Source organism: Carlito syrichta, unplaced genomic scaffold (assembly GCF_000164805.1).
Source record: "Carlito syrichta isolate Samal-C Ts95f unplaced genomic scaffold, Tarsius_syrichta-2.0.1 Scaffold302109, whole genome shotgun sequence".
Lineage (NCBI taxonomy): Eukaryota > Metazoa > Chordata > Mammalia > Primates > Tarsiidae > Carlito > Carlito syrichta.
The window spans coordinates 324596-352255 of record NW_007246205.1 but is presented as its reverse complement, the minus strand read 5'-3'; the positions used below and the strand labels follow the sequence as shown (position 1 = coordinate 352255).

The window sequence follows — 27660 nt, the reverse complement described above, 5'->3', positions numbered from 1 at the left end:
TTCTAGAAGATACTGATCCCCACTCTTCATTGTGTCACAGTATCTGCCACTAATAAGCAAGGGAAACATTTAGAAACATTGCTTTAGGAATATTAGAAGGTTAGCACTTTCATGAAAAGGAAAAAAGATGAAAATGGGCAAAAACACAGAAGTCATACATGTGTAAGAAAATAAGAAAAAAGCAACATTTATCATCATCTCATTTCTCCACCCTGATCATGATATTAAAATATTTTATTTGCATTTTAATGTCTTTGCAAAATACCATCCCTTGAAAGAGTGTAGGGAATTTGGAACAAAGACACTTAATGTATAGACATCTGTCTCCAAAGCAAGAGTCAAAGGCCATAAAAGCTGGCATGCCACCTTCTGATACCCATTTTCAAGGACTCTAGTTTTTAATTCCCTTATTCTAATTAGAATGGTTTTAAAGCACTGAAAAGTAACCAGTGAAAAAGGCTGTATTCCTATTTTAACTGCTATGAGCCTATCTCCGGTTTTCTCAGGACTGTTAGAGAAATGTGAATATCAAGATTTATTTCCATGGAACACAGTATATAGCAGGGAAGCAAAGAGCCCTGGTTAGGTGTTCAGAAGCCCAAGTCCAGATCACGGCACTACACCTAACCTGCTATGTGTGACTGTGAGCAAGTTTCCTCAGCTCCCTAGGCCTTCACGTGCCCCCTTGTAGAATGGGAACATTGGACCAGATCACTGGTTCTCTACAGAAGCAGAAGAGCCCTCTAAGGGGTTGTTCTGGTTGTTAGAATGATTAGGTAGGAGCCAAGGACGACAGTCATCTTGTAACGCACAGGACCGTCAATGAAAAAGTATCCCAGGTCCCATACAATTCTCAAATGCCCGATCAGAATGTCATATATGGAGAAAGTCTAGAACCTGTTTTTGAGTTGAACCACATCTTTTAATTATAACCTGAGGTATTTTTTGCTCATATCTAACATATGCTGAATGTACCAGTTTTTATGGTTGTGTCCCCCCGCTCCTCGGGGCTCCTTAATTTCTCTGTACTTACTGTGTGGAATGGTTTCTGATAGTTTTTACTTAATCCAGGCTTACTTTTGATTGGGGTAAACATCTGACTGCTTCATTATGTCTTCTATCTTCTAGTGAGGTCATGCCTGGGCATTTTCATATTGAAATACATATTTAAACAATTTCCCTTTTAATTTCTCTTTGTTATCATATTTAGACCATAGTACTATTTTTTGTTATGTGTATAGATAGGATATATTACCCATAGACCTCATTTCAGAGAAGAAATGGAAGCATTTCAAAGTACTTGCTATAGCAGGGGGATGTGTTAGAACTGATGGGACAGAGGACCCCTAGATGGGACAATCTCTGAGTTCTCTCCTGAAAAAGCCCCTGAGCCCATGATCAGTCACCTCTGCGCAGGGCTTGTAGGCTCTGCCGGGCATGGCGATGCAGCTCCTCCACGCAGGGTGGCCTCGTGGCTGGGAGGAAGATGTTGCGCTGTTGGTGCCACGGTGCACGATAGTACACACTCAGCTTACTCTCGATGTCCAGGTTGGAGACGGCTGCAAGACAAAGAGGAAATGGGCATTTTCGATCAGTGGTTTGAAGTTGTGCATTTGGCCAACTTTGGGGGGAGGGGAAGGGGGCAGGAATAGAGTCTGAGTGGAGTGGAAATCCAGACCGCTGCATTCACATTAAGGATAAACCCAAGTCTGGAGAAAGGTTTGGATTTTACAACACGAATAGGGACAATTTTTGCCCTGGAACCAAGGGATGAGAGACCCCAGGATACCAACCATCTGCCTGTGATCAGCTAACTTCCTCTTCACGCCCTCACTCCCTGACCTCTGGCACAGTCACTCATCAACCCTGACAAGCCCCTGTCCACCCTGCTAGGGTGTGGGGATGGGGGTCCTGTCTCTCAAGATTGTGAAGGAAAGCCCCAGAGATGAGTGGAAAGGTCACCCCAGCTCCAGCCTTCTGGCCTCAGAACCCCGAGGCTGTATTTCTGCACGCTGTCCCTGCAGTCCACCTGAACTTTTGTCCATGCCTTGCCCTACCCTCTGTTTCTTGTGGTCCCAGTCCCCAAAATATTATTATCCTGCCTCCACCTACCAACTCAATTCCCTGCCATCTTTTGAAGCGTTGCTTAGCTTCCCTGGTTTCACCCAGGGGTGAGTGCAAGCATTAAAGAAATCATCATGCGGGTGATGGGTGTTAAGAGAAGGAAACTACAGACACTACAGTTCTTGCAACTCATCCAAGAGATCAAAGAAATGAGCCTCCTTCCCACAGAACACAGCATTTAACCCATCCATTATTGTCTTTTTCACGTACACATGGGACAGAATTCCCCATGAGTTGAAGAGAGATTCTGCTGGAAGCAGTGTTAGGAACCAGGAGGATTCTGACTAGGAAATGACTGTACAGAGGAACTCATGGGCACTGACAGCCCGCCAGCCTCAGGAATGGTGACAACTGGCCCAGTCTGCTTTACCCTCCAATCCCACTCTCCAGACCCAGACTTCTGTCCTGGGTCCACTCTGCTCCTCCCACCTCCCAGTCTCATCTCCTCTTTCTGCTGCTTTTTTCTTTTTTCCAGTGTGGGATTTGAGGATGCTCTGCCAAACTGTTTATTTATGTGCCCCAAACAGGTTTTTGGTTCCTCTCTGATCTTTTTCTTTTCTTTTTGAGTTAGGGTCTCACTCTATCATCTAGGCTGGAGTGCAGTGACAGGATCATGGCTCACTGTAGCCTCAACCTCCTGGGCTCAGGCATCTGATACTTTTTATGAAGTCTAGGCTACCATTACACTTTGTCTGAGAAGCCCTACATGGGACAAGGTACACTACAGATAATGTAGAAAGAAAAACAGAAAAGAAGGGAGGATACTTTCGTAGAAGGGGAACAGAAGAAAGAAAACTGGGGGAAAAGCAACCTTTTGACAATTTATTTTCTCCCTCCTCAACTACTGCATTTATAAGTTATCCATTTTTGTTTTCTAATGCATCCTTCAGTAGTGTTTTCTTTCTGGAATAATGCATCATAACCACAAGAATCACCAATAGAAACGAGGACACATTTCTAAAGATGTAAAGAAACGTTATATGAACAGGGTCAAGGGGAAAACACTATGCCTCTAAAACAATGATGTCTAATAAAACTTATCTCTGATGATGAAATTCTTTACAGCTGTGCTGTACAATATGGTAGCCACTGGCCACACTGGCTATTAAGCACTTGAAACATGGCTAGTGAGTGAGGAACTGCATTTTTAACCTTATTTAATTTCAGTTAATTGAAATTCAAATAGCCATATATGGCTACTGTGTTCAACAACATCGCTCTAGAATAACAATCAATAGTCTATTATATTCGCTCAGCTTCAGCCATAGAGTAAGTTACTCTTTTTGACCTAGGTTTATTCTTCTATGTTGTTTAATCTTCAAGAATAATTCAAGTTCAAAGGTTAGAGGCTGTAGAATTATCTCTCTGGGTAGAGGGGAGCATTTTTAGGGGAGGGTTCTATGTAGTCAAGAAATAAAAGCAGCAATGTTTCTTTCTCAAGTTACTCTATAACTCTCTCCTTGGAAACTATAAGTGCTTGGCAAATCAGTCAGGGGTCACTGAGTGCTGGGGTCAAGAAAGTCTTGGAAAAATTGCTAATAGAGAAGTTGACTTTAGACCTCAGATGAAAAGTGGGAGGGATTGGGGTAGAAAGGGAGGGCCAGATGTGGATCAGAGCTTTCCTTCTCCCATGTGTAAACGAGGGGGAGTTCTGAAGACAGAGGCTTTATTTAGTCACCCTAGGAGGAATGCTCTGGTTCAGTGATGAGGATTGACTGAGAAATCAGCCTCTCCTGGGATGCAGAGGTCAGCTCCTTCCCAGCAGGGCACAGGTCATTATCAAACCCAACAGAGGTGGCTGTGAATTCATATGCTGGTGACAGCTAGGAGAGGTGACAGAAGAGAAAGCTTGTCTGTGGGAAGAAGGGGCAAGAAGTTTAGTGGGTAGTCCCAGAAGTAGAGGGGTTTTTGAGTGCCCCTTCCTTCAGGTTCATCTCCTCAGGAAGGTGGGAGTCAAGATGTGGGGCTGGGCCCAGGTGACTCAGAAGTAGACCAGAAAATGCGTATAGCCTTTCATTCCCTCAGCACCACTGACTAGGGTAGTAACTTTCAACATCCCCTCAGAAACCAGGTCAAGGGGTCATCGCTCCTCAATTTTTGTGTGGGGAAGAGTTGAGCCCCTGTTAAATACCTTAGTATTAATCTGGAGAAAAGATTCATTAAAAATGTTTGTCAAAAATGCATATTCCTGAGCTCCAACCTCGACTTCTTGAATCAGAATTTAACAGAAAGGCCTGGTAATCTGTGTATGTTTTAGGCTCTAAACACCTAATTATAATCTACTCCTCCACCTCCACCTTTCTGCAGTAGGTAACCCCAAACTTCAGAATCAATTAGCACATCACAAAATAGGTGTAAAGACATTCAGCAAAATTCTCTCGCCTCATTATTAAATATGAAATATCAAGTTACTCGAAAAAAGCATTTTTTGTTTCTCATGCTTTGCCAATGCCCCAAATACATTCCTACTGTGCCTACGGGGCAAGCCAGCAATGAGTTTCTACTGAACCCCACCTGCTGCTCAGGACTGGATTTGCAGATGCAAAGACTAATGCATGATTTCCAGTGTGGGCAGCTAAGTTGTGGTCCCCAGGAAGAACCAGCCCTCACAATGACAGCCTTCAGGGCTAAGCATCCTCAACTTTTTCCATCCAAATTTTTTTCCTTTCACCACTGAGAAGCTGTAGTGGATTTCTGCCACACATTAGCAGGTGAACATTTCACTCATCAGTTTCCACGGCAGTGTCTATCTCATAGACAGAGAAGGGAAGAAAAATTCTTCAATGCCTTTGCAGTGATGTCTTTGGTCACAGAGCATAAACTAGTATTATGGGTCCACTAGAGGCAGGCAGACAGGCACTAATGGAGCTCTTCCAGGGAAAACTATCCCGCTTTCCTTCTTTTAAAAAAATGTATTCCTTTTCCTAAGTAACAGTCAACCAAAGCTGAATCCATTCATTCATGAGCTCCCTGTGCCACTGTCATTGCAAGGCGGTGCCACATCTTCAGATTCACCCTGCCCCCCTTTCCTCCCTTTGTAACAATCTCGCCATAGCTGGGCCATGAAAGATAGCAGGCTTAGTGCTCCCAGGAATGTCTGTTCTCCGAAAAACAGAGCAAAGAAAAGCAAAAAGTTTCTCCTCTATATATTTGGATGCATCCAGAAGCCCCTCTGTGGTAAGCAGAATTCTAGGATGGCCCCCAAGATTTCTGCCCTCTTGTGCATATACTCTGTAAAATTCCTTTCCCTTGAGTATGGGGAAAACCTCTGACTTGTTTTAATTACATGGCAAAAATGATTTTACAGCTCCTCCTCAGTTGTCTTTGAGATAATCAAAAGGGAGAGTATTATCCTGGGTGGGTCTTGCCTAAACAGGTAAACCTTTCAAAAAGATAAGAGCAGCAGAGATGCTCTCCCACTTGTCTCGAAGAAGCAAACTGCCATGCTGTGGAGATGGCCATGTGGCAGGGATTGGCAAGTGGCCTCTAGGAACTAAGAGCCTCATTCCTATAACTCAAGAAACTGAATTCTGCCAACTGATGAGCTTGAAAGAGGACCCTGGGCTTCAGTTGGAAACACATCCCAGCTAACACCTTGATTTCAACCCAGTGGGATCCTGAGCACAGGACCCAGATAACCCACATGCAGACTCCTGACGCACAGAAATGGCAAGACAATAAATGGGTATTGTTTTAAGGTGCTTAGTTTGCAATAATTTATTATGCAATAATAGAAATAATTAAAAAAATAAAATTAATGCACATTCCTATTATTCTATCTACTACCCTAGAGACAGTTACTTGCCTTTTTTTGTCACCTACTCCCCTCTGCTACTGCTCTCCAAAGAAGGGACAGGTAATAGCAAGGGTTACAATAGGTAATAGGGCTATATGTCTCATTTTTATCTTCCATAGCAAGATAAAGGTTATTTGGGTGTGTCATTTCCCTTGTCTAATACTATAAATTCTGTGGGAAGCTCCAATCATATGCCAAGTTCTAATCCAGGTGCATTATATTCATAATATTGTGATACTCTTGCAAACTCAAAGAGGAAAGTATTGTTCCCATTTTATACATTAGGAAATGGGAACTCAAAGAGAGTAAATGCATTTACAAAGTCATATACCTGCTAAGTAGAAGATCTGGGATTAGAAACCAACTGTTTGACTTCCAAGCTGCTGCTCTTTCCCAAACCAATATTGAAATAAGTTTACTTAAGCTAAGGGTGATTGGGCTGCGGGGGAAAGAGTGGGCTGTCTGCCACATACAAAAGGACCTAGTGTTTTTCAAAATTAAAATAAAGGACACAGGACTGCTACTTTCTGTATTATCTACAGCATTAGGTCCAACCAAAAACTGAGGGAATCTTCCAGGAAGTGCCTAGCAGGAGGTTGGGAAGACTGTTATATTCCAGAAAGACAAATAGGACTGCAAGCAGCTACCACAAAATCAGACTGCTGAAAGAAGATGCCATCATAGGAAATGTCCACAGGGCAGTGAAAAGTCTTTATAGACTGATCTGAGTTCATTTCCCTGTCGAACACTGAAGATAATGGAATTGTCTAGATCTTGATTCATAGTGATGTATTAGAAGGATGGATATGGTCATTGGATTTCTTGAAATGAGCTGACTTGGACATTGAGAAAAACTAGTGGCCGCCACTCTCTTGGAAAGACCAGAACCATTTCTAAGAGCAAGAGGAGGTCTGTTTTAAGAACTTCTGGGAAGGAGTAAAAGTCAGGGACAAATCTAGTCTTGCTCCAGCCTCTCCAGTCACCAGTCTACCATGCCCCACTAGGGGTGGTATTCATTTGATGCTGCTTTTCCTGGCCTTGTGAGCACACCATTCCCTTAAAGCTTAATCCCCCTTGGGAGAAGTGCAAAATGCTTATTTTTGACCTTACTTCTTAGAAAGTCTTCCTCCCTCATGTTCCCCACACCCTTCAAGTCACTGGCTTTCTCCCCTTCTACTTCCTCTCCTTTCTCCCAGGCTCTTAGGCATATAAAAAGGGGAAGTGATGCTTAGACCAAAGTTTGAATGCTATGTGTGGTGAAATTTTCAGAAATAAGTGCAAAGTGGCTTAGAAATTTTGACTCCTTCAAGGGAGGGAAGAAATTTAAAAATATATACTTAAAGTACCTACAACACAGTTACTCACAAGCACCTTGTTAACCTTCCTGCCCTTCTACCATCACACCCACCCACAGCACAGAGGGCCAGGAATACATCCTTCTACAAGCCAGTCATTCTGATGCCCTGTGACAGAAAGCAGTGAGGAGTATGTTAGCACATTAATACATTAGCAAGCACATGAAATAGTATCACAGATACATAGCCAGTTTGCTCCCTAGGTCATTGCTAAGCTGAAGTCAATCCTCAGCAGACATTAGCTTGGTAGCAAAATGGAAATTTCAGTGTGTCTGTTGTTGCTGCCTGAGTTCTCAGATCTGTTGGGAGGATGGAGAGGGGATGGGATTTCATCAAGTGAAACCATTCATTCCCACCTGCACTTCATTCCTTGGGAACCAGCCCCTTGGCTACTCTTCTTATTAGCTTGGAGGAGGGAACAGGGTAAGGTACAAGAACAGCAAGGACCGCCAAGGGTCCTGCCACTTGTGGAGCAGCCAAAGTCGGAGCCAGGTTCCCAGAGCCCGTCTCTGTCAGGCTCCCTTTTCTGTGGAGCCACAATAATTCAGATTTGTTCCCCACTCTGAGCAAAGCATCTAACGTGGACCCCTCAGCATCAGAAAGGTCTAGGTTTCCTAACAAATGCCAGCATCTTGAAACATTCTGATACATACAGAAGAGAATATGTCTCTGTGTATATTTATACCCTAAACAAATATACAGTAAGTTTCCAACAGAAATGTTTTCCCAGCTTCTAAAATAAAATGGTGCTTCATACCAGGAGGACTGTTTAATTATTACTGTTACTGCTGTTGTTTTAGTGCCCAATATTCTATGGAAAGATCTCGAGAAATCTGGGTTCCAGTCACAGTTCTCCAACCATGTAACCTTGTGCAAGTTATTGAACCTTCCCAAGACTCAAGTTCCCCATCTTTACAAATAAGGAATTTGGACTTTTTGATCTCTGAGTTTTGTTCTATCCTATCTTGTCCTGTCCTCTACTTGATGCCAGTCACCAAAATCTACCCAGAAGGACTCTATATTCAAGCAATGAGAGGATGTGCTGATGGGAAGATCCTGGATTCCATGACGGAACGATGGGGATTGATCACAGGAGCAATGTGATCCAGAGCAAGTTCGGTGTAAAATGGGAACCCCATAGACGTCATACAGTGGTTCTGAGGCTCCAGTAAAATGACAAAGGCCCTGGCATGTCACTGCTTACTAAATATGAGTTCCCTTTCCTGGACTGAGAACAAAAGAAGATCCTGAGAGGCCAGGATCAGAGTCCAAGTCTGGGGCTCTCTAAGTTTATTTTTTCTTTATTTCTCCTGCCTTCTCATTGAGTGAAGTATAAATAAAGATGAGGCCACTTGAGGGGAAGGGGTCTGATGTTCTGGAAACTAGAAGGAAGGCTGCCCATCACTGGAAAGCCTGTATGACCTCTCTGATAAGTCTAGGGTCCCCAGTCTCTAGCCATGTATTTACTTGAGCAGCACTGAGTGCAATGATTCTGCGAACCTAGCTTTCTGAGCCACTGGAAGAGTGGCAATCTTAGACACGCTCTTTAGCAGTGCTTTGTAATTTACTTGTTTCTCTTCAGGTCATTCTACTGCCGTGTTCTACACCAGTCACTTCCCCCAGAATGTAAGCATGCCGTCATCTGTCACTGCTCAGCTATTGTTTTAAAAAAATTCCTTTGGGCGTCTAGCAGAATCATAGGATTCTCCTGCTGGAAGGGACCTCGGAAATTATGGAGTTCTGTATTTTTTTCCCCAAACTGCAGGGCATGACCCATTACTGGATTGTGAAGTCCATTCAGCAGGTCAAGTCCAGCACTTTCAAAAACAATGAAATAGAATAGAGCAGACTAGAAAATACTCAAGTGCTCTGCATGCAGTATTGTTTTGTGAAGCTACTGCTTCTGTCACGTGTGTGTGTGCATGTGTGTGTGGTGGACTATGAAGTAAAAATGTGTTTCTAACTCTGGGTAGCAGTCAGTACGTTGTGACCCTTTAGGCCGCTCCTCTCGTGTGCTGATGAGGTTCAAAGATTTGATGCAAGGTCACAAAGCTGATTTTGGGCAAAGGCAAAAGCCCAGGCTTTTTGACAGCAGGTCCATGTACTTCCCTTGGCAGCCTCTTCCTCTCACGCAGATGACCAGCTTGGCGTCTGCACCCTTCATCTTCCTCAGTCGTTATGTGCTACCTATCACATTTACCAGGCTGTCCTTCGAAGAAACCACTTCTCACCTGTGCATGATACACATTCCAGTCATTTAATTAAAAAATAGGAGTTTCACTTTGTTGCCCAGGTTGGAGTGCAGTGGCACAATCATGGCTCACCATAGTCTCAACCTAGCTCAAATGATCCTCCTACTTCAGCCTCCCTAGTAGCTGGGACTACAGGCATGCACTACCATGCCCATCTAAGCTTTTTATTTTTATTTTTATTGATATGAAATCTCACTATGTTACCTAGGCTGGTCTCGAACTCCTGGGCTCAAACAATCCTCCCATCTCAGCCTGCCAAAGTGCTGGGATTACAGGCATGAGCCACCAAGCCCGGCCTCAGCCATTTTTATTTTAAAATTCCAGAAGCACTTCAGCCCAGGGAGTAAATTTTGGCATGTACCAGTCACAGAAACCAAGGTTTGCCCTGTGTTCTTTTACAGAGTCCAGGTGCCCTGAAAGACACATCCATCAAGAACTGCTCTGGAGAGGACTGTGGCTATAAGGGAGAGCACTGTTCATTTACCAGAAACAGCTATAAGCTACTTTGAGGCTTAGAGTATCCATGTCATCATGGAAAGATGACACTGATGGAAAACCTTTGTTACAGTAATGAAAAAGCACATACTCCTCTTTCTTCCTTCACTTACAGATACAAAACTGGGTAACACTCAGGTGTTCAAAATATGAAACATCTGAACTTCTTTCATTTTCTGTATTCTGTCTCTTCCACATCCTAAGCTTCCTACACCAAATGATCCAGAAGAAAATCAGATCAAGGAAAAAGAAGGGACCAATTTGGTCACTCTGATTGTCTTGTGTGCTTAGAATCCCTTTACCACTTGCCATCTACTCCCCCCTCAACAAAACCCTTCCACCCTTCCACCCCCAGGCTTCCCTGTGAGCTGCTGGGGCACTCACTGCTTTCCGCCTTTCACTTGCACTCCTCACAGACTCCCATAGTTTGCTAACTGCCTTGCCACATACATGTGCCTTAGCTCTGCAACCACATCCATATACCTCTGACAAGAGAAGTCACAGCTTATACTTCTTTATCTCCTTGAAAATTCCAGGCACTGTCCCATGTAAATTCTTAAAGAACATATGCTTGATTGCTTTTGTTGCTTGCTAATGAATCCCCGTAGGGTTTGGCAGAGAAATGAAATTGGCACAAATAGTTCAAGTGGGGTTTTGTACCAACTATGGGTTTTATTTATTCACAGGATTACAATAGAAGAAACTCAGATTAGATATAAAGAATAGACTCTCAATCAAAGAGGCTTCAAAGGGGACAAACTGTACTGTCAAAAGAGGTTAGGGAGGAGGGATGGAGAGGGGAGTGTGGTAGAAGAAAGAAGAAAAGTTGCAGGGATGGAGAAAGTGAGGAAGGGAGGGCACGAACTTAGAGAGACAGTATACAGACAAAAGCCTGAGGATATTTTAGAAGACCCTCTGATTTATAGACAGCATTGACTCAGCTATGGTACGAACTTGGTTTTTCAGCAGACAAATTTATTAGATAAAGTTGACATGTCTAGCAGCCCAAAGAGTCTGCATAGTCATTCACATCCTCTCACTTGTATTAAGCAGCTACTTTTGCAAAGCTATGGGTAAGGAACCAGGTGACTCACAGATGTCTAATACCAGGTTCTGTCATCCAAGTGTTTACAATCTAGTGTTCACTTGTTCACTTATTCTTTCATACAAGCATTTATTAAATGTCTAATAAATATTAAGTGAAAGGACTACAAAGATTAAAATGCAGTTTTCTCTCACATACACACACACACGCACGCACGCGTACACTTTATAGAATATAAATTTTTAAAGGTTTTTCCTCTATGCCCACTTTAAAAAATAACATATTCTTTGGAACATTCAAAAAAGTCTAAAAGAATAAAAGAATAGTCACTCGTAATTCCTGTCACCCAAGGCCACTGTTAGCATGCCAACATGTTTCCAAGCAGTTTTATTCAGGTTCATTTTTATATGGTTGGAACATAGCATATATACCCCCTTATATACTGTTTTTTTAATAAACTACTTTCCCTTGCAAATTAAAACTCTTCATATAAGTCTTCGGAAGCAATATTTATTAATAGCTGTATAATGTTCTACCATATAGATGTACAGTAGTTTATGCCATCCTCTCAACATTGGACATTAGATTAGTTCCCATTTATAAAGCATACTGCAATGAACATCTTTCTTCGAACATCTTTAAGCCACATTTTCCGTGTGTTTGTGAGTGTGCCATGGGCTGGACTGAGAATTTTGCCATCCTTAGCATGAAGAAGGCTCTCTTTTCCCCGGCCAATTTGAATGGAAGCTTCTACAGACTAGCATCTTAGATGTACACATGGCCTAGTGAAATATATATATATATATATATACATATAAATATACATACATATATCCGAGGTATATTATTTTAAAAACACCAAACACTAAGGTAGCAGTTGCTTGGCAAAGCTAGAAATCATGCTGTTTAAGCTACCATATCCACAGAGCATACATAATAGGTAAAGCATTCATATTTGTTCTTGTCAAAATGCACCATCCTGGCTCAACAATTGCTGGTGGAAACATTTTTTCTTAACCAGGAACGATCATTGTGTGCAAGGCTGAGTGGATACAAACCACACCAATGGGGAGCTGACAAGGCTGCTCTCAAAGGCAGACCTAAATATTAACATAGTAGTTTGAAGCAGAACTTCTCAAACTCCAGCATGCATAAGAATCGCTTGGAGACCTTGTTAAAACAGATTCATACACACTACCAGAGATTTTGATGCTGTAGATCTGGGATGGAGTCCAAGAATTTGCATTTCTAACAAGTCCCTGGGGGATGCTGATGTTGCCAGTCAGAAGACCACAGGAGCCAAGACAACAAGGTAGGTATTAGATGAAACCATATGAAATTGGTGATATGCGACCACCTTGACCTACAAATACTATCTCAATACTTCTATCTAATAATTAGATCAACCCCAGGGTTGGTTTTACCAGAAGGACTATTGTGCTCTTAGATAGTGTTGTGGTGCTTGCTTCCCAGCAACTTGAACTGAAAATATCCTGCCCATAACCAAGTCATGAAACATGTGTGCCAGTTTCCAAGGCTTCCACACCTGAGCTTAAACCAGAGTGGGAGAAATGGGATCTTGGCCCAAACCTTACTTCATCAGCCCCACACCCACTAAAGAGACACTGGCAGTGTTACAAGTTTGCAAACCAGTGAAAGTATAGAAAAGATAATACTGATCAGAAATAAGGAATGTGATATTTCAGAAGAGGCAAATAAATAGTTAAGAAATACTTTTCTAAGATTTGGAAAAGGAGTTAAAAATAAAATCCCTTTGTGAATGACACAAATCTGTTTCCGTTTTTTGCAAAGAACCAGAGGAGGCTGATTACAGGGAAGATCATGAGTATTATCCTTGGTACTCCTGGTTCCTGGAAAGCAGGCTCTTCCCATGGGAAAATAGAGCAGAAAGATGGCACTGTGCCCACAAAGATGAGGATAAGATTTTAACGTCCCTGCACTCCTGCTCAAACTAATATGTGATGCCCATAAACATGGGCACCCCTGACATTCCAGGGAAGAAAGTGGAGCTGGAGTGGGAAAGGCAGGTCAGGAAAAACAGGTGAAAATCACCTTTCTATTCAAGAAACACTGCATGCAGCTACTTGATATAAGAGGAAAGGGATTCTATTTTTCAATATGGTGCACGGAGCCTCTTCCATCCTCTTGGCTTGTGTGAAGCAGTAAAATTGTGAAGCAGTAAGGTTATTAACACATGACATCCAATTATATATGCTAATAAATCTCTTCTCCTAGGTAGAGGTTAGTCTCTTAAAATCTACTTAGAGAGCATCAGTGATGATAAAAAATTTTTAAATACTTAAAAAAGGCCCCACATACACCTCCGCTACACTTACTTAGAATTATTACCTGCTAATTAGTATCTTTGCAGGTAGAAGAGAAGTGATGCTCTTTATTGGGCCAACAAAGAAGCTATAAATATATGAGCCTGCAAGCCAAAAGGCATTCTTTTCCAAGGACATTTCCACTCCAAAAGCCTAGATATTTGTAACGAGTTCTGTGCTCTCTATAACAAACATGGCTACATGAGTGGGGAATACTTAACCCACAATGGATTCAATCTGGTATTGGAAAAAAATGGGTTATCTTGTGACTCAATTAGCCTCCATCTAGCTGAGTCTGTGGCAATACTGAGGGAGGTGTCCCAGGTTTGTCTTGCACATTTGCTGCCCCAGACCTGGAATCAGCCCTTTCTCTAAGAAGGCCTGACTCCTCTCAGAGAGATCAGGTTTCAGAGATCACACTCTGCATGGTAGGGGCATACAGTGTTCCTAGGTTGTCATTGATTCTAGGCTTCAAAACATGTTAGTTTCAGAAAGTGAAAATAAAGCATGAGTTTAAGCTGCTATTTCCAATTCAAATCTCAGATTACAGGTTTTCATTTAAACGTCCTTGATTTTATAATTGATGTATTTTCTCTGTTGCTGAAAACCTTGATTCCTAATGACAGTGACATAATTACTTATTTGAATAGTTGCAACGTGACTACACTAGGACAATTGAATTCACTTTTAAATTTCTTTTTGTTTTCCTTTTGCCATTAGGATATTTTCTCCTAGAAATGAACAATAAAGAGTACTCTGTTTGAAAGTCACATGAAATGATCAAAGGTGTTGAATATGATGATTGCTAAGGTCCTATGTGTGTCTTTAGGAACATAAAATGAGAAAACTATGAAAGGCCCATAGCCATCTCATTCAGGTAAATCTAGTTCACAAATAACTAAAATCCATCTAAAGTCTCTGCATTTTTTATTTCCAGCTTATTTGAGAAAAGCATTCAAGCTTTCTTGCCCTTCACACTCATCTGCCCCACGTGTTGCAATATTTAGAAAACTAGGAGCTCCTCCCTTTCCTTCCTTGTCTCTTGTGAACTCTGCCACTGGCTCTCACAGGAGCTGGGCTGGCTTTGTTGAGTAACAGCACAGAGAAAGCCCACGCAGTGATGAGGAGAGCCTTTGATCTCCAGAAGACTTGAAAACTCAAGCCTGGAGGTCTTGGCATTTATCCCAGAGATCAAACACATATGTTGGCACCTGCAGGGAAAGGGGAAATGAACTAGCCCTTTTTGAATCCAGAGTCTATGATGGAAACTCCACAAGCAATGGAAGAATCTACCAAAGGCCACAAGCCCATCAGAAGCCATGAGTAGCCTCCATGGGGATCTCTCTACCAAAGATTTAGTGAGTAGATCACACACAGGGAACAGAGAACTTCACACCTGAATGACTGTGAATGAGCCCTAATACTAAGAACTAGGTTGAAACATATGAAATTGACATTTTCATAGGTCAAAAAAGTTGAATATTGGTAATTTCATACAGCTTGATTTTATAGTTTTTAAGTGGAAAAATGAGGATCCCAAAACTCAATAATCATTCAAAACAGATAAATGATACCATATTGTCCCCTCCCAGGTTCAAGACATTTCTGTCATGTTTCTCTTCTTGGGTTGATTTGAAAAGAAGGTAGGCAGAAGTGAGGGGAGAAGACAGAGCAAACTTATAACAGGCAATCAATTCTAGAGGGTCGCATTACAAAACAAGAGCCTTGGGCCCCAGAGCTGCCTGGCATGGTGCAGAGGCTCACCAGCAGAGCTCGACCCCAATCCCTCCGAGTGTGCTAGAGATCCAAGCTAATCACACTTGGGTCTGGGAAAAGAAAACATGTCACTTCTTATTATGTTCAAAGGACTGTGCAGAGTTATTTTAAAGAGAAAGGAACATCATCAGTGCCCTCAAGGATTTTATAACCTGGTAGCCATATTAAACAAATTAGATGATAATTCAAGGTGGGATCAAGTATGTACCCTGAGAGAGGCACAGAGTGCTACACAAGTTCAAGAGACATGCTCTCTAATTAGGGAAGAAGTGCAGGAAGAGTTGACACTGAAGTGAAAGGAGGGTTGGTGGCTGGATAGAACTGGCAGAAAGGGAAGCAAATGCTGGGAGAGATTCGCATATGCTAAAACATTAGGATAAACTGCATGAAATATCCTTTTTGAGGTAAAATACATTGAATATTAGATATTTCTTATGATCCAACCTAATATGAAGGTAAGACAGTTTCTCAGTGTGAATCCCAGGAGTAGTTCATCGTGGCTGGGCCAGGAGTTGTATGAAAGCAAGCAGGGCAGGTTAGGGAGCTGCCTAGGAGGAAGACAGAGACCACTTGTGAGCATGCACATAAACCACGCACTGAGTAGGTGCTTGATATAGCTAATCTTACTTGGTTCCCACAATAAACTCAGTATGCACATTTTATTTACTTCAGCTTACTGAGTTAGGCACAGAAAAGTTAAGAAACTTGCCAGAGGGCCCAACGATTATAAGTGACAGAGCCAGGACTTGAAGCGAGCATATCTGATTCTCAGTCCAATATCTTTCTAGCCCACACCATTGTCCCACATAGGAGCAGACATCAGTGTGGGTAAACATGTTCACCCCAGAAAGGAAGAGTGAAGTTACTCAGTGGAAGGTCTTGAAAATGGAATGAGCTCAAGTCCAACCTGCCACCTAAAGGAGAATGTCTTATTCCCCTCCTCATCCCAAAAGCAGAGTTTGAGACAAGTTGATTGAGGATAAAGATGAGCTTTCTTGTGTATTTTTGCATCCTCCAGCTAAGCAATAGTCTAGAACATTGTCCTATGTGTAACAGGTGCTCAAATATGTGAGTTGAATGAATATGGCTCAACTCCATAAATGGCTCAGCCCACACATCTTGTGGCCCTTTTTTTCTCCTTTTAATCTACTTCCTTTCTTTTCCTGATCACTCCTCCTGGACAAATTCTACTCAATAACCAGATCAAGTTGTAGCTCCTTCGCGAAGCAATTCAAGATTCCTATGGCCCAGCTGATTTCGTTCATTTATTGATTAATGTGTTATTAAAGACCTCTCATATGTCAGGCACTGTGCTAGGCACTAGAATACAGTGGTGGATGTGTGTGACAAGCACAATTCTTATCCTAATGAGCTCACCTCCAAATAGGAATCAGGTCGCTAAGCAAATTGATTGACAAAGAAGAATGTAATCGGGTAGTGATAAGTACTCTGATGAACTAAAACAGGGGGATGCGAGAGAGAGTAAGGCTTAGGGGAAGGCATGGAAGGAAATGGTAAAAACCAAATGACCAGGAAGGTGGGAGATTCTCAAATAAGCATTAGAGACATCATTGTAAGTGACTGAGGGTCTCTGTTCACATGGGAATTCAGTGAATGAGTGTAATGAAATCTTTCATATTAACCCAGACCCCCCCCCATTTCAGAACTGATCACCATTTAGGGAGGAGCTATGAGAGGATTAGATTTGTAGCAGTCTAGAAAACATGTCTTCTAAGCAAACTTCAAAAGAGAAGATGAAAGCATCGGCCATTCCCCTATCTAAAAGTACACATGACTTAAAGGGACATATAAGCATCCATTGACATGACAGAGCAATGAGAGCAGAAGTCCACTTTAAGAAGCAGAAAAGGTATCAAAGCACTGGTTTAAGAAGGGTGAGCCTTTAATTGCACCATAGCCTGAGTTAATGAACCAGTGGAATGACCCCTTCCTTTAGTTCAGTGTGGCAGTCTAACCCTGCTGGTTACCAAATCCAAGTCCTCTTCTTTCTGAGCACAAAGCTGTACTACATTTTCCAGCCTCCCTTGCAGTTGAGTGTGGCCATATGTTGAGGTCTAGCTGGCAGAATGTGAGCAGAAGTGTTGTGCACCACTTTTAGCCTGTCCAATTGAAACTTCCCACTCATTTCCCTGTATGTTTTTGATGAAGACGAGTAAAGAGACCTTACAAGCCATATAATGAAGATGGTAGATTCATAAAATGGAAGGAAACTGCATCATTCTATTCCAGCTAGAAAAAGAGCTGCCTACCAATAAAGAGAAACCCAGTTTGGACATTATTCAAGTGAGGAATTAACCTGAATTGTATCAATCCACTAAGATGTTAAGGTTTTTTTGTTACAGCAGCTAGCAAACACTACACTCATTCACTGAATTTGCTGTGCCATTGCTATGGCTACTCATTTGTCTCCTACTCAGCCTAGGATATGGTTCCTATTGTATCACTATTTAACTTTGGGCTTTTATTTAGCTTTTCTTTCCTATAGATCCTATCCCATCAACTCAGAGGCAAGAGTGCAATTAGAGGCTCACCCTTCTTAAACCAGTGCTTTGATATCTTATCTGCTCCTGAAAGTGGGCTTCTGCTTTTCACTGCTCTATCACGTCAATGAATGCTTTTATGTCCCTTTAAGTCATTAGTACTTTTAGGTAGGGAAATGACCGATGCTTTCATCTTCTCTCTTGTAGTTTGCTTAGAAGACGTTTTCTAGACTGCTACAAATATAATCTTATCACAGTCGCTCCTTAAATGGTGATCAGTTCTGAATTGGAGGGCCTGGGTTAATATGACAGCACCACCCACACACTTTTTTAGTTGCTTATTTCCCTGTCAGACTAGATGCTATTTCGGGACAAAGATTATTTCTTCTCTGTACCTCAGCACCAAGCACAGTTTTGGGCACATAGTAGGTGCTTGATAAATGCTTTTTCAATGAATGAATAAGGTTGTCTAATGTTGTTAAATACATTGGTGTGCTATACAAATAATCTGCCTAAGTTTTTATTCTTCAGAAAACATCCTTAAAGCCACCCACTCAATTTATAGTCAGCATTAACAAAAGCTTTTCCTTGAAAACTAGACGTATAGAAGTCAGGTTGTATTATGAGTTGCTTTGGGGCATTCACAGAAATAAAGATTGTATGAAAGGTACACTAAATAGGGCTCTGCATTTCTATTGCAGCTCTGCTAAGTACTGACTATTTTCCCTCCTTTGCTTTTTCTTCTCAAATGCTACTTCCAGATTATTTCTAGGAATCTGCAGGCAGACTCACTCTTTGTCCTTACACACACCTTCCCAAGCCAGCTCTTTAGATTCAGCTGTGAATGCTGCAATCACCTAGTCAGCCCAAACACTGAGCTCAATTTCTCTTCAGGGCTGATTCTCAGGCAGTGCATGGGGACCTAGGAGTTCCTGCAGCCCAGCCCATCTGCAAATGCCTTCCCAGTGCCCTCACAGCAAGCCGCCCAATCCCACACTGGCTCTAGCCTTCACATTGCCCTCCTGCTCCAGATAATATCTTTCTTTGCAGATCTCACTCAGACCTCAAGGCCAGACCAGCTTGGTGAAAGAGCACGATCGGAAAAGGAATAGGCTACACCATAACCTTGAAGAGTAAGGAAGTCATTTTGTTATTGTTGTTTTTCTTTTATAGTCTCAGACACACGCAGCACAATGAATAGAGGTTAAATCACAGATGTCACCAACCTGCAAATCGAATGGAATGAGTAAATGACATGAGCCCAGAGGTCTGTTTTGAGCCCAAGCAATGATCCAAGCCACTCATAGAGTCACACTGCTTGTTCTAACAGTGGATCAACCCCAGGAATAGGCATTTTTGACAGAATTTCACATTGCAAAAACAGCTGGCTAATCTGGTCATTCTAGTAACAAATGAGAACTGTTAATTATTTCATTACATTCATACAACTCATAAACCACCCTTCTAATTGACTGTTTTTCAAAAGTTGCCAATGAATTCAATCAAAGGTGTCAATTCAGTACTGTGTAGACATGGGATAGACTTCTTTTAGTGGACTGTTACTGGATCTTTCTTGTCAGTTCTGCAGGGAATTAAATATCAGGGCAAAAATATTTACATGAAAAAGTAAAGGTATTGGAAAGAAGGCAACTAGAACTTAAACACAACTTGGTAATCTCATTTTATTTAAGAATACTCAGATAGGCTCCCAAATTTTTTATTAAGGTAAAGGTATTGGAGAAAAGGCAATTAGAACCTAAACACAACGTGGTGATCTCATTTTACTTAAGAATGAGTTTTGGCCAATGTTCTGACTTTTATTTTGACTTTCTTCAAAAGGATGTCAAACCCATAGGTTTGGTGAGTACAATGTTTATTTGCCTTTTATCCACCCAGGGAAAGTTCTGTTCTTTCCAGATCAAATGCCACCTGGGACAAGTGGCACTCAGAGGTGCCTAGATTTCCATCCTTCTCACCATTGTGTTAGCTTACCACTGTGCGCTCCCAGGTCCCTTTTCAATAGTAGTTAGGGGCTGAAGTCCATTCCAGAAATGCCAGGGTTCTTTGTGGTAGAGTTTTCTTCAAAGCCACAGAGAGTATGATCTACTAGGGCTGTCCAGGCAAGCTGCCTTTTCAGGGACCACAAACTGCAGAAGCTCCCTCTACCTGGGGTGAATTCAAGCCAGCAGCCTGGAGTAGACAGTTCAGGGCCTGAAATGTGGGACTAACAGGATCCTTTTAATAACAAGTAAGGATCTGGGGCTTTGGAGTGGGTTGTGTTTACTCAGAGAGACTCCCAAAAGCTCATCTCAAAAATTAATAAAATCTAGGCTGAATATTCCATTTTTAGTGAAGATTTTAAAGTTGTCAGGTCCTTCCTTTGCCTCTTGCTTCCCTGAGCTGCACTTTACCCATCACTCTCTTTCTTCGCTTCCTTTATCTTTCCCTTTCACATTTATTTCCCTGTCGTCCTTGGCATGAGCCCTCTAATGGACCAAGATTAGTCTTCCCTTTCTTCTGTATATATTACATTTCCCAGACTGCAAAGAAACTTTTGTTGTTGTTTCCATTTGGTATATAGAACAAAAGCAATAGCCATGATGGCCATGGCAAGAATGAAATCTTTAAATTCCCAGAAAATTCAGACCAAGAAACTGAAATGACACATCTTTTCTGGTTCTCATTCTTCATCCATTTACATTCAATCACCTGCCATAGCCCTTTATTGTGCAATGCCCATGTCTGTTGCCCTGCAACGTACTTCTGTCCTGCTTCTTCTGCAGTTTCATGTGCTGAGGACAATACTGATGTCAACATTTCCATCTTCCTCTGAATATCCATTCATTCATTCATTCAACAAATAAAATTCCTGAGCGTCCACTATCCCTATCTGAGGCACTGAGAGACATGTGAGGTTCCCTGTCTTCGTGGAGCTTGCTGTCTAGTGGGAGAGACATATGACCAATAAGCATACAGATATAATGTCAGGTGGTGTATGTTCTGGGAAGAATGAGAAAGTGGAGTAAGGGGATAAAGAGTGATGGGATTGCTATTTTAGAGAGGGTAGTGTAGCAGGTGTTTAGTGTCTCACCAGCATCCTCTCAGGACTCACTGTGACACTCAGAAAGCTGCTTCTCGTGACTTCCTGAGACCCTCTGACTAAGGGTGATTTTTTTGTTCTGGCAATGGAAGAATACACGTCAGATATTTAATGCTGCTGGGAGCAGCCTTCAAGCAATGACAGATGGCCTTCTCTGAGGTCAAGATAACTCTGAAGTGTGTTCTACACTGTTTCCCAGAGGTCCTCAGCAGGACTGAGCTGCAGCTGCCTACGTGGTGGCTGCTGGGTAGTGTACATTTTTTAGATCCTTCCCCTCCTCCCTCTCATTTCCCCACTCCCCCGCTTGTGTTACCTGGGTTCGTCTCCCAGAAAAACAACTTGTACTCGAATCCTTGTTTCAGAGTCTGCTTCTGGGGTAAGCCAAACTAAGACATGTATTTAGGGACAGCTTCTCTGCAAAGGTGACATTTGAGCAGATATCTGATGCAGTAAAGGGGTGAGCTGTGTGCAGAGGCTCTGGGTCGAATCATGTTTGAGTGTTTAAGGAACAGCAAAACCAGAGCACAAGAATGGAAGGAGTGAGGGAAAGGGCATTAGACCAGGTCTTACTTTCCTCACTTCACAGTTACAATAATTCCCTTAATCCTTTCTTTTACTATTTCTTCCAAGTTGTTCGCTCCTCATTTCTCTGATGACTCATTTTCTGAGAGTTCTACCATTTTATTTGTAATCTTAATTTCACTCTATTTAACTGAACCTTTAAAAAGAAAAAAATCAGGCAGTAAATCTCAAATGAAACCACTCACTGGTGCAGGGCTACTGGGAGACTGTCCATGGCCCTGATTCAGGAGGCAGCCTCCAGAGAAAAAGCAGCAGACTTTCTGCATTGGCATTGCCCCATTTGCTGAAGTTTAAAAAGTTGAGAAACTTATCATTGTCTGCAGCTCTATGGCCATCTTACTCACCATCAGCACCATCTCCTGAAAACCTACCCCGTGCCAAGCTTTGTCCCATTTGCTTGGCCTTCATTATCTCTGATTCTCACACCACTCTGAAAACCAAACAATACCTACATCCAGCTGAGGGAGAGAACCTTCTTCCTTCTATTTTACCCTTCTGTGGCAGATGAGGTGCTTCTCCTTAACCTTTGGCTCCATATGAGACACCCCAGCAGCATTTTCTGAGGCCACAGAGCCCTCATGGTGCATTCCAGGCCCTGCCGAGGCAGCGACTTTGATCCTGAACAGGAGACTCCACATCACAGAGGATTTAGAGTTCTCTTTAGGCAGCTGGCATGAGCTTAGCACAGATGCCTCCCAGAACAGGACTGCTTTGCTGACTCCTGGGAGGTTCATCATCAAAACTCCCTGCTCTGACCCATATCGTGCCTCTCTCCATTTGTGCTTCTGGCTGGAGCTACCGTGTAACTGATGGTGGAGTCTATTAGTGCTTTATGCTGCTCACAGTTCCTCCTGAAGGAATTGACTTCTAAAAATTAGTTAGCAATAAGTGAGCTATAAGGTTATAAGCCTGAAAGGCAAGCCAGAGAGATGGAGCTCTACTGACAGAAGTGGTCTATAATCTATATGGGCAGTCTTCAGAGTCCCTTAACATCTCTAGGGCTTAGGTTTCTATCAGGCTGAAAGCAATAACAAATAGTTTTTAGGGCACCCTTTTACCCCTTTCTTGTTGTCCTTAGTGCTTACCAAATGTCTATATGCACATCTATATTTTCTGCAGTTCAATTGGGGCCAAATGACTGAGTGTTAGCTAGTGAGATGTGAACAAAAGTAATGTACACCATTTCTAGGCTTGGTTCTTACAAAAACTCCCAAGAGCTTTGGTTCTCTCTTTTCCCCTGCTGCTTGGGGGGGCTACATGTTCCAGACTTACACCAGACTTTGTATGAGGAAGAATAAAAATATATTATGTTAAAGCACTGAGCTTTGTTGATTTATCTGTTAGCATAGCATAGCATAGCCTGTCCTGACTCATACATTTTTTTAATTCTGCCTGTTCATTTGTTCATTAATTCACTCACTCATTCACATGTTAGCTTTCATTCATTCACTTGGTGTTAAATAAGTGTCTTTTATATGCTGAGTACCAATACTACAGTATAGATAAACCTTAAGCTCTTCCCCTAAAGGAGCTGCACATCCAGGTAAGGAGATGGATATGGGAGCAGAGAAAATAACAAATTGTGGTAAGAGTGTACTAGGTGCATAACGCCACACTGTGTGCAGAGTAAGAATTACTCAGAGGCCTCTCCCTTTAGAAAACTCCCTTTAGAAAACTTCAACTATATTCAGTCCTCGTTCCGTATTTTTTAACCAATCTCCTTTCACCTAGGCAGTGCTTATCACTGCATACTGTAATTCTAGAAGAGTTGCATTTACTTCTACTCTCCTTCTCACCAGCCCAACATTCCAAATTCTTTCCATCACTACCATTTCTGCAGGTCATATCCCTGCTGTAAAACCGTATCGGAGTTTTTCATTTCCTACATAAAACCCCAAATCCTCAATTTGGTATTGATCAGACCCAAAACTATCTTTCCATCATTATTTTCCACTTTTTTTTACCCAAAGCTTCCACTTCAACCAGACTAGCATAATTCATGGCCAACAACCTATACTGTTGAGTATCTCACTCCCATGTATTTCCCTCACACCGTTATTTCCCCAGTACGCTCTCCTTGTCTATCCAGTCTCTTCTTCTTTTCAAAGTTCTACCTTAAGTGATATATTTGGTTTTTCTGCCTACTCCTGTCTACAGTATTAATACCTTCAAAAACTTAGATGAAATGGACCCCTTTTTTTTGTGCAAAAAATTCAGCAATGGACATAGGAGAAACAGAAGCTATAAATAATCCTATATCTTCTTTAAAAATTGAACTATTACTTAAAACCCTTTCTACAAAGAAAATTCCAAGTCCAGATGGCCCCACAAATGAACTCCAAACATTTAAGGAAGAAATAACACCAATTTACAAGAATTATTTTAGAAAATAGAGGAAGAGGGGACACTTCCCAACTCACTGTTTGAAGCCTGTATAAGTTTAATACCATCTTTAAATCTATAGCTAATATACTTAATGGTAAAACATTGTGTGATTTCCCTTAAGATTGGGAAAAAATCAAAACATCCACTTTCTCTAGTGCAATAAAATATAAAGATAGCAGAGGAAGTATACTGCCACTATTCAGACAACATGATTGTGTAGGTTAAAAACCCTATGGAATCTGCAAAAAATTGCTAGACCTAAAAAGTGAATTTAGAAAAGTCACTAGATACAAGGCCAACACATAAATGGCAAATACACACACACACACACACACACACACACACACACACACACACATTTATATATAAGTATAGAAATATAATTGTTGTATATTGATTATTATATGTAAATTAGCAATGAAAAATTGGGGAATGAAACAAAAAGGAATATCATTGATAATAGAATCAAAAATGCCAAAAACATAGTGACAAATCTGACAAAAGTATGCAAGTCTTTACACTAAAATCTGCAAACGTTGTTAAGAGAAATTTTAAAAGACCTATATGATCAAAAGTTATACCATATTCAGGGATTGGAAGGCAAACATTGTCAAAGATGTTCATCCTTTCTAAATTCATCTATTGATTCAAATCAATGCCAATCAAAATCATAGTATAGGTTCTTGAAGAAATTGACAAGTTGATTTGAAAATGTATATGAAAAGGCATAGGTTCTAGAATAGCTAGAACAATCTTGAAAAAGAAGAAGAAACTTGGAGGATTTATACTACCTGATTTCAAGACTTACTATAAATCTACAGGGGTCAAAACAGTGTGATTTTGGCAAGAGAGTAGACATACAGATCAATGAAGCAGCACAGAGAGTCCAGAATTAGACCCACACATATATAGTTGAATTATTGTTTGAAAAAGATGTTAAGTCAATTCATGGGGAAAAGGAAAGTGGTTTTTTATGGTTTTACAAATAGTTCTGGAACAACTGAATATACATATGGGGGAAAACGAATTTTTACCCTACTTCACTCCATACACAGCCAGTAATTAGAGGACCATAGATCAAAACATAAAAGCTAGAATCATAAAACCTCTAGAGGAAAATGCATAAGAAAATCTTCATGAATTTGGGCAAAGCAAATTTTTCCAACTGAGCTCAAAAGAGGATAGCTATAAAAGAAAATATTTATAAATTAGAATTTGTCAAAATTAAATGTTTTTGCTCATCAAGAGAACACCATTTAAAAATAAGCAGACAAGTCATTGGCTGGGAGTAAATATTTGCGATACATGCATCGGACAAAATAACTTATCCATCATATATAAAGAGCTACTAAAAAATCAATAAAAAGACAAAAAATGAGGAAAAGGCTTAATTAGACACTTCACGAGATGATCTATGAATGTCAAGTGAAAAGGTGTTCGACATTATTTGTCATCAAAGAAATGCAGATTAAAACCACAAAGAGATACCATTTCAATACACCAGAATAGCTCCTGACATACAAGTGCTGATGAGGATGCAGAACAACTAGAAATCTGATACATTGCTGATGGGAGTATAAAATGGTACAAGCATTTTTGAAGAATCCCTGCAAGTTTCTTATAAAACTAAATATACCCTTACCTTATAAATAAGCAATTTTACTCCTAGATATTTGCCCAAGAAAAATGACAAAAATATAAATCTACAAAGATTTGTACAGTAATATTCTTAGCAGCTTTATTCTTAATATTCCAGCTAAATTAATAAACAAACCATGGTATATTCTTACAATGGATTACTACTCAGCAACAAAAAGGAATAAACATACAACAGCATGAATACATTTCAAAAATATAATTCTGAATTAAAGAGGCTAGGCTTGTTTTTTTTTAAGTCATATTTGTGATTCAATTTATATAAAACTCTTGAACAGGCAAATTTAACACATGTGATAGAACTCAAAATAATGGTTGCCAAAAGGTGTGGGAGAGTAACTGGAAAGGGGTACTGAAGACATTTTGGAATGGTAGAAATATACTATATCTTGCTTTAGGAGGTGGTTACAAGGATGTAGACATCAAAGCTTATTGAACTAACACTTAAGACTTGTTCATAACTCAACTATATGTGAGTTATATTTCAGAAAAATATTACCTCTTCTCCCTCTCCCCAAAATGGCATGTTGTATGGCACCGTGCTGTATTGTTATGTATTATTTTCATACATGGGTTTCCATTTTAAACTTTCTTAGATTTCTCAGGCAGAACCCACGCAATACTAGGGACTCTACATTTGTTGAGTGAATGAGTAGTAATCAGACAGAGTAAAATGGAAAGGAAAGGTAAATAAAAATTAGAATATAACAACACATAAATCTCCTCTGTTTCTATTTTCCTGGGAGTCAATACCATTGCAAACCCAAGTCCCTATTCCCAGTGAAAAAGAGTAATCCAATGTCTAAGACATTTCGTTTTTATTTAGAAGAGGAGGCAAGGAAATAAGAGAAAGCTTTTGTCTCCTAGATTCTGAGGTAACACCACATAATTATTACTATATTTCTTAACTCCAGTGAGATAGACCAAAAGACATCTGATGAATCACCTTTTCATTCATAAAACCCTGCTTATATCTTTCATCGCTTTTATCCTCCTAGAATAATAGCAGAGAAACAGTACTTGATGGGTCGGCATTATCAGACGCTATTGGAAAGGTCTAGATAAGAGTGCTGAACCACCTATTAGTATTCTGCATGCAAGCCCTTTTCTATAACCCAGAGTCATCCGTATCCTGGCAACCCTCAAAATTTCATTCTCATTGAATTGCTAGATCTTTATCAAAATATAATTATAGCCTTAATTTGAAAGATAAATTTTGATTGCCAGTGCCATGCCCAAAGGAAGAAATAATCAGGTGGGAGAGTGCTTAGGCGCAATTGTTAACCATATAATCAATGTCATGAATCATCCATCCCCTAAGCGTGCACACACACACACACACACACACACACACACACACACACAACTTTGGGAGAAGTTGTGAGGGGCAAAGTGAGGAGGAGAAAAATCCTTGAGGCATCAGACTTACTTATGACTCTGGTACATGATGTTTACTTATCTTCTCATGCTGTCACTTAAGTGCTTGCCATCGCTTCCCAACTGGAGGAATTTGAGGAAGGTCCGTGCTGTATGTCCTGCTTTTATATGTGCCCACAGTGTCCCAACCTGTTGCAGGAAGTAATCCAGTCTACAAGCCCCCTATCACAGGCCAAGTTCCCTGGAAATAAGCTTTGAGACCGGCATTGGTGCGTAGGAATCATCAGGAAATGCTCTCTTGGGCCACACCTATGGAGGAAATGAATTAAGCAGGGTTGGGCAGAGTGAGGAGGTAGGCTGTGATACAGTGACAACAAAAGCTCAGTCGGCCTGGTGGGGAGCTCTGGATCTGGAATGGCTATGTAGAATTGTCCTGAGTTAAGGCAAGGTGGCTACACCTTTATACCCCTGTATTGAACAGTCATCAGATGAGTGCTGCCCTTGGAAGAGGCATGACCTTAGGTGAGGTGGCTTTCTTCAGTGAAGGACAATTCCCAAAGAGGGACTTGGCTGTGAGCTGTCAGCTGCCAAAACCCAGCTCTGGTCAATGAGTGCTTGGGGAATAAGTGCTTGAGCCTTGATGAGAAGGGGATGTGAATAAGGCGTCAAAGTAGCTACTGCACTCCCAGTGACTATAGTAACTCAGGAGCCTGGGAAAAACTATCTGCAATGGACCCCTGATGAATTCAACCCACTAGCCCATTTCTGCAGAAGAGCAGCTCTACCTCCTGAGGTATCCAAGGGCTCTTGTTATGCATGCTAAATCCCCTGTAAATGTGTGATTTGTTAAGGCAGAGTAGATGGAAATCAT

General features: G+C 41.2%; 1 protein-coding gene across 2 annotated transcripts in view; it reads right to left on the bottom strand.

Moving 5' to 3' along the window:
* Positions 1-27660, bottom strand: part of NHS (NHS actin remodeling regulator) — a 372316-nt gene that overhangs the window by 42315 nt on the left and 302341 nt on the right. For both annotated transcript variants that reach the window (XM_008056100.2, XM_008056101.2), the window contains exon 2: positions 1407-1559. In XM_008056100.2, the coding sequence (XP_008054291.1) occupies positions 1407-1559 (153 nt within the window). The remainder of the gene's footprint in view (positions 1-1406; positions 1560-27660) is intronic.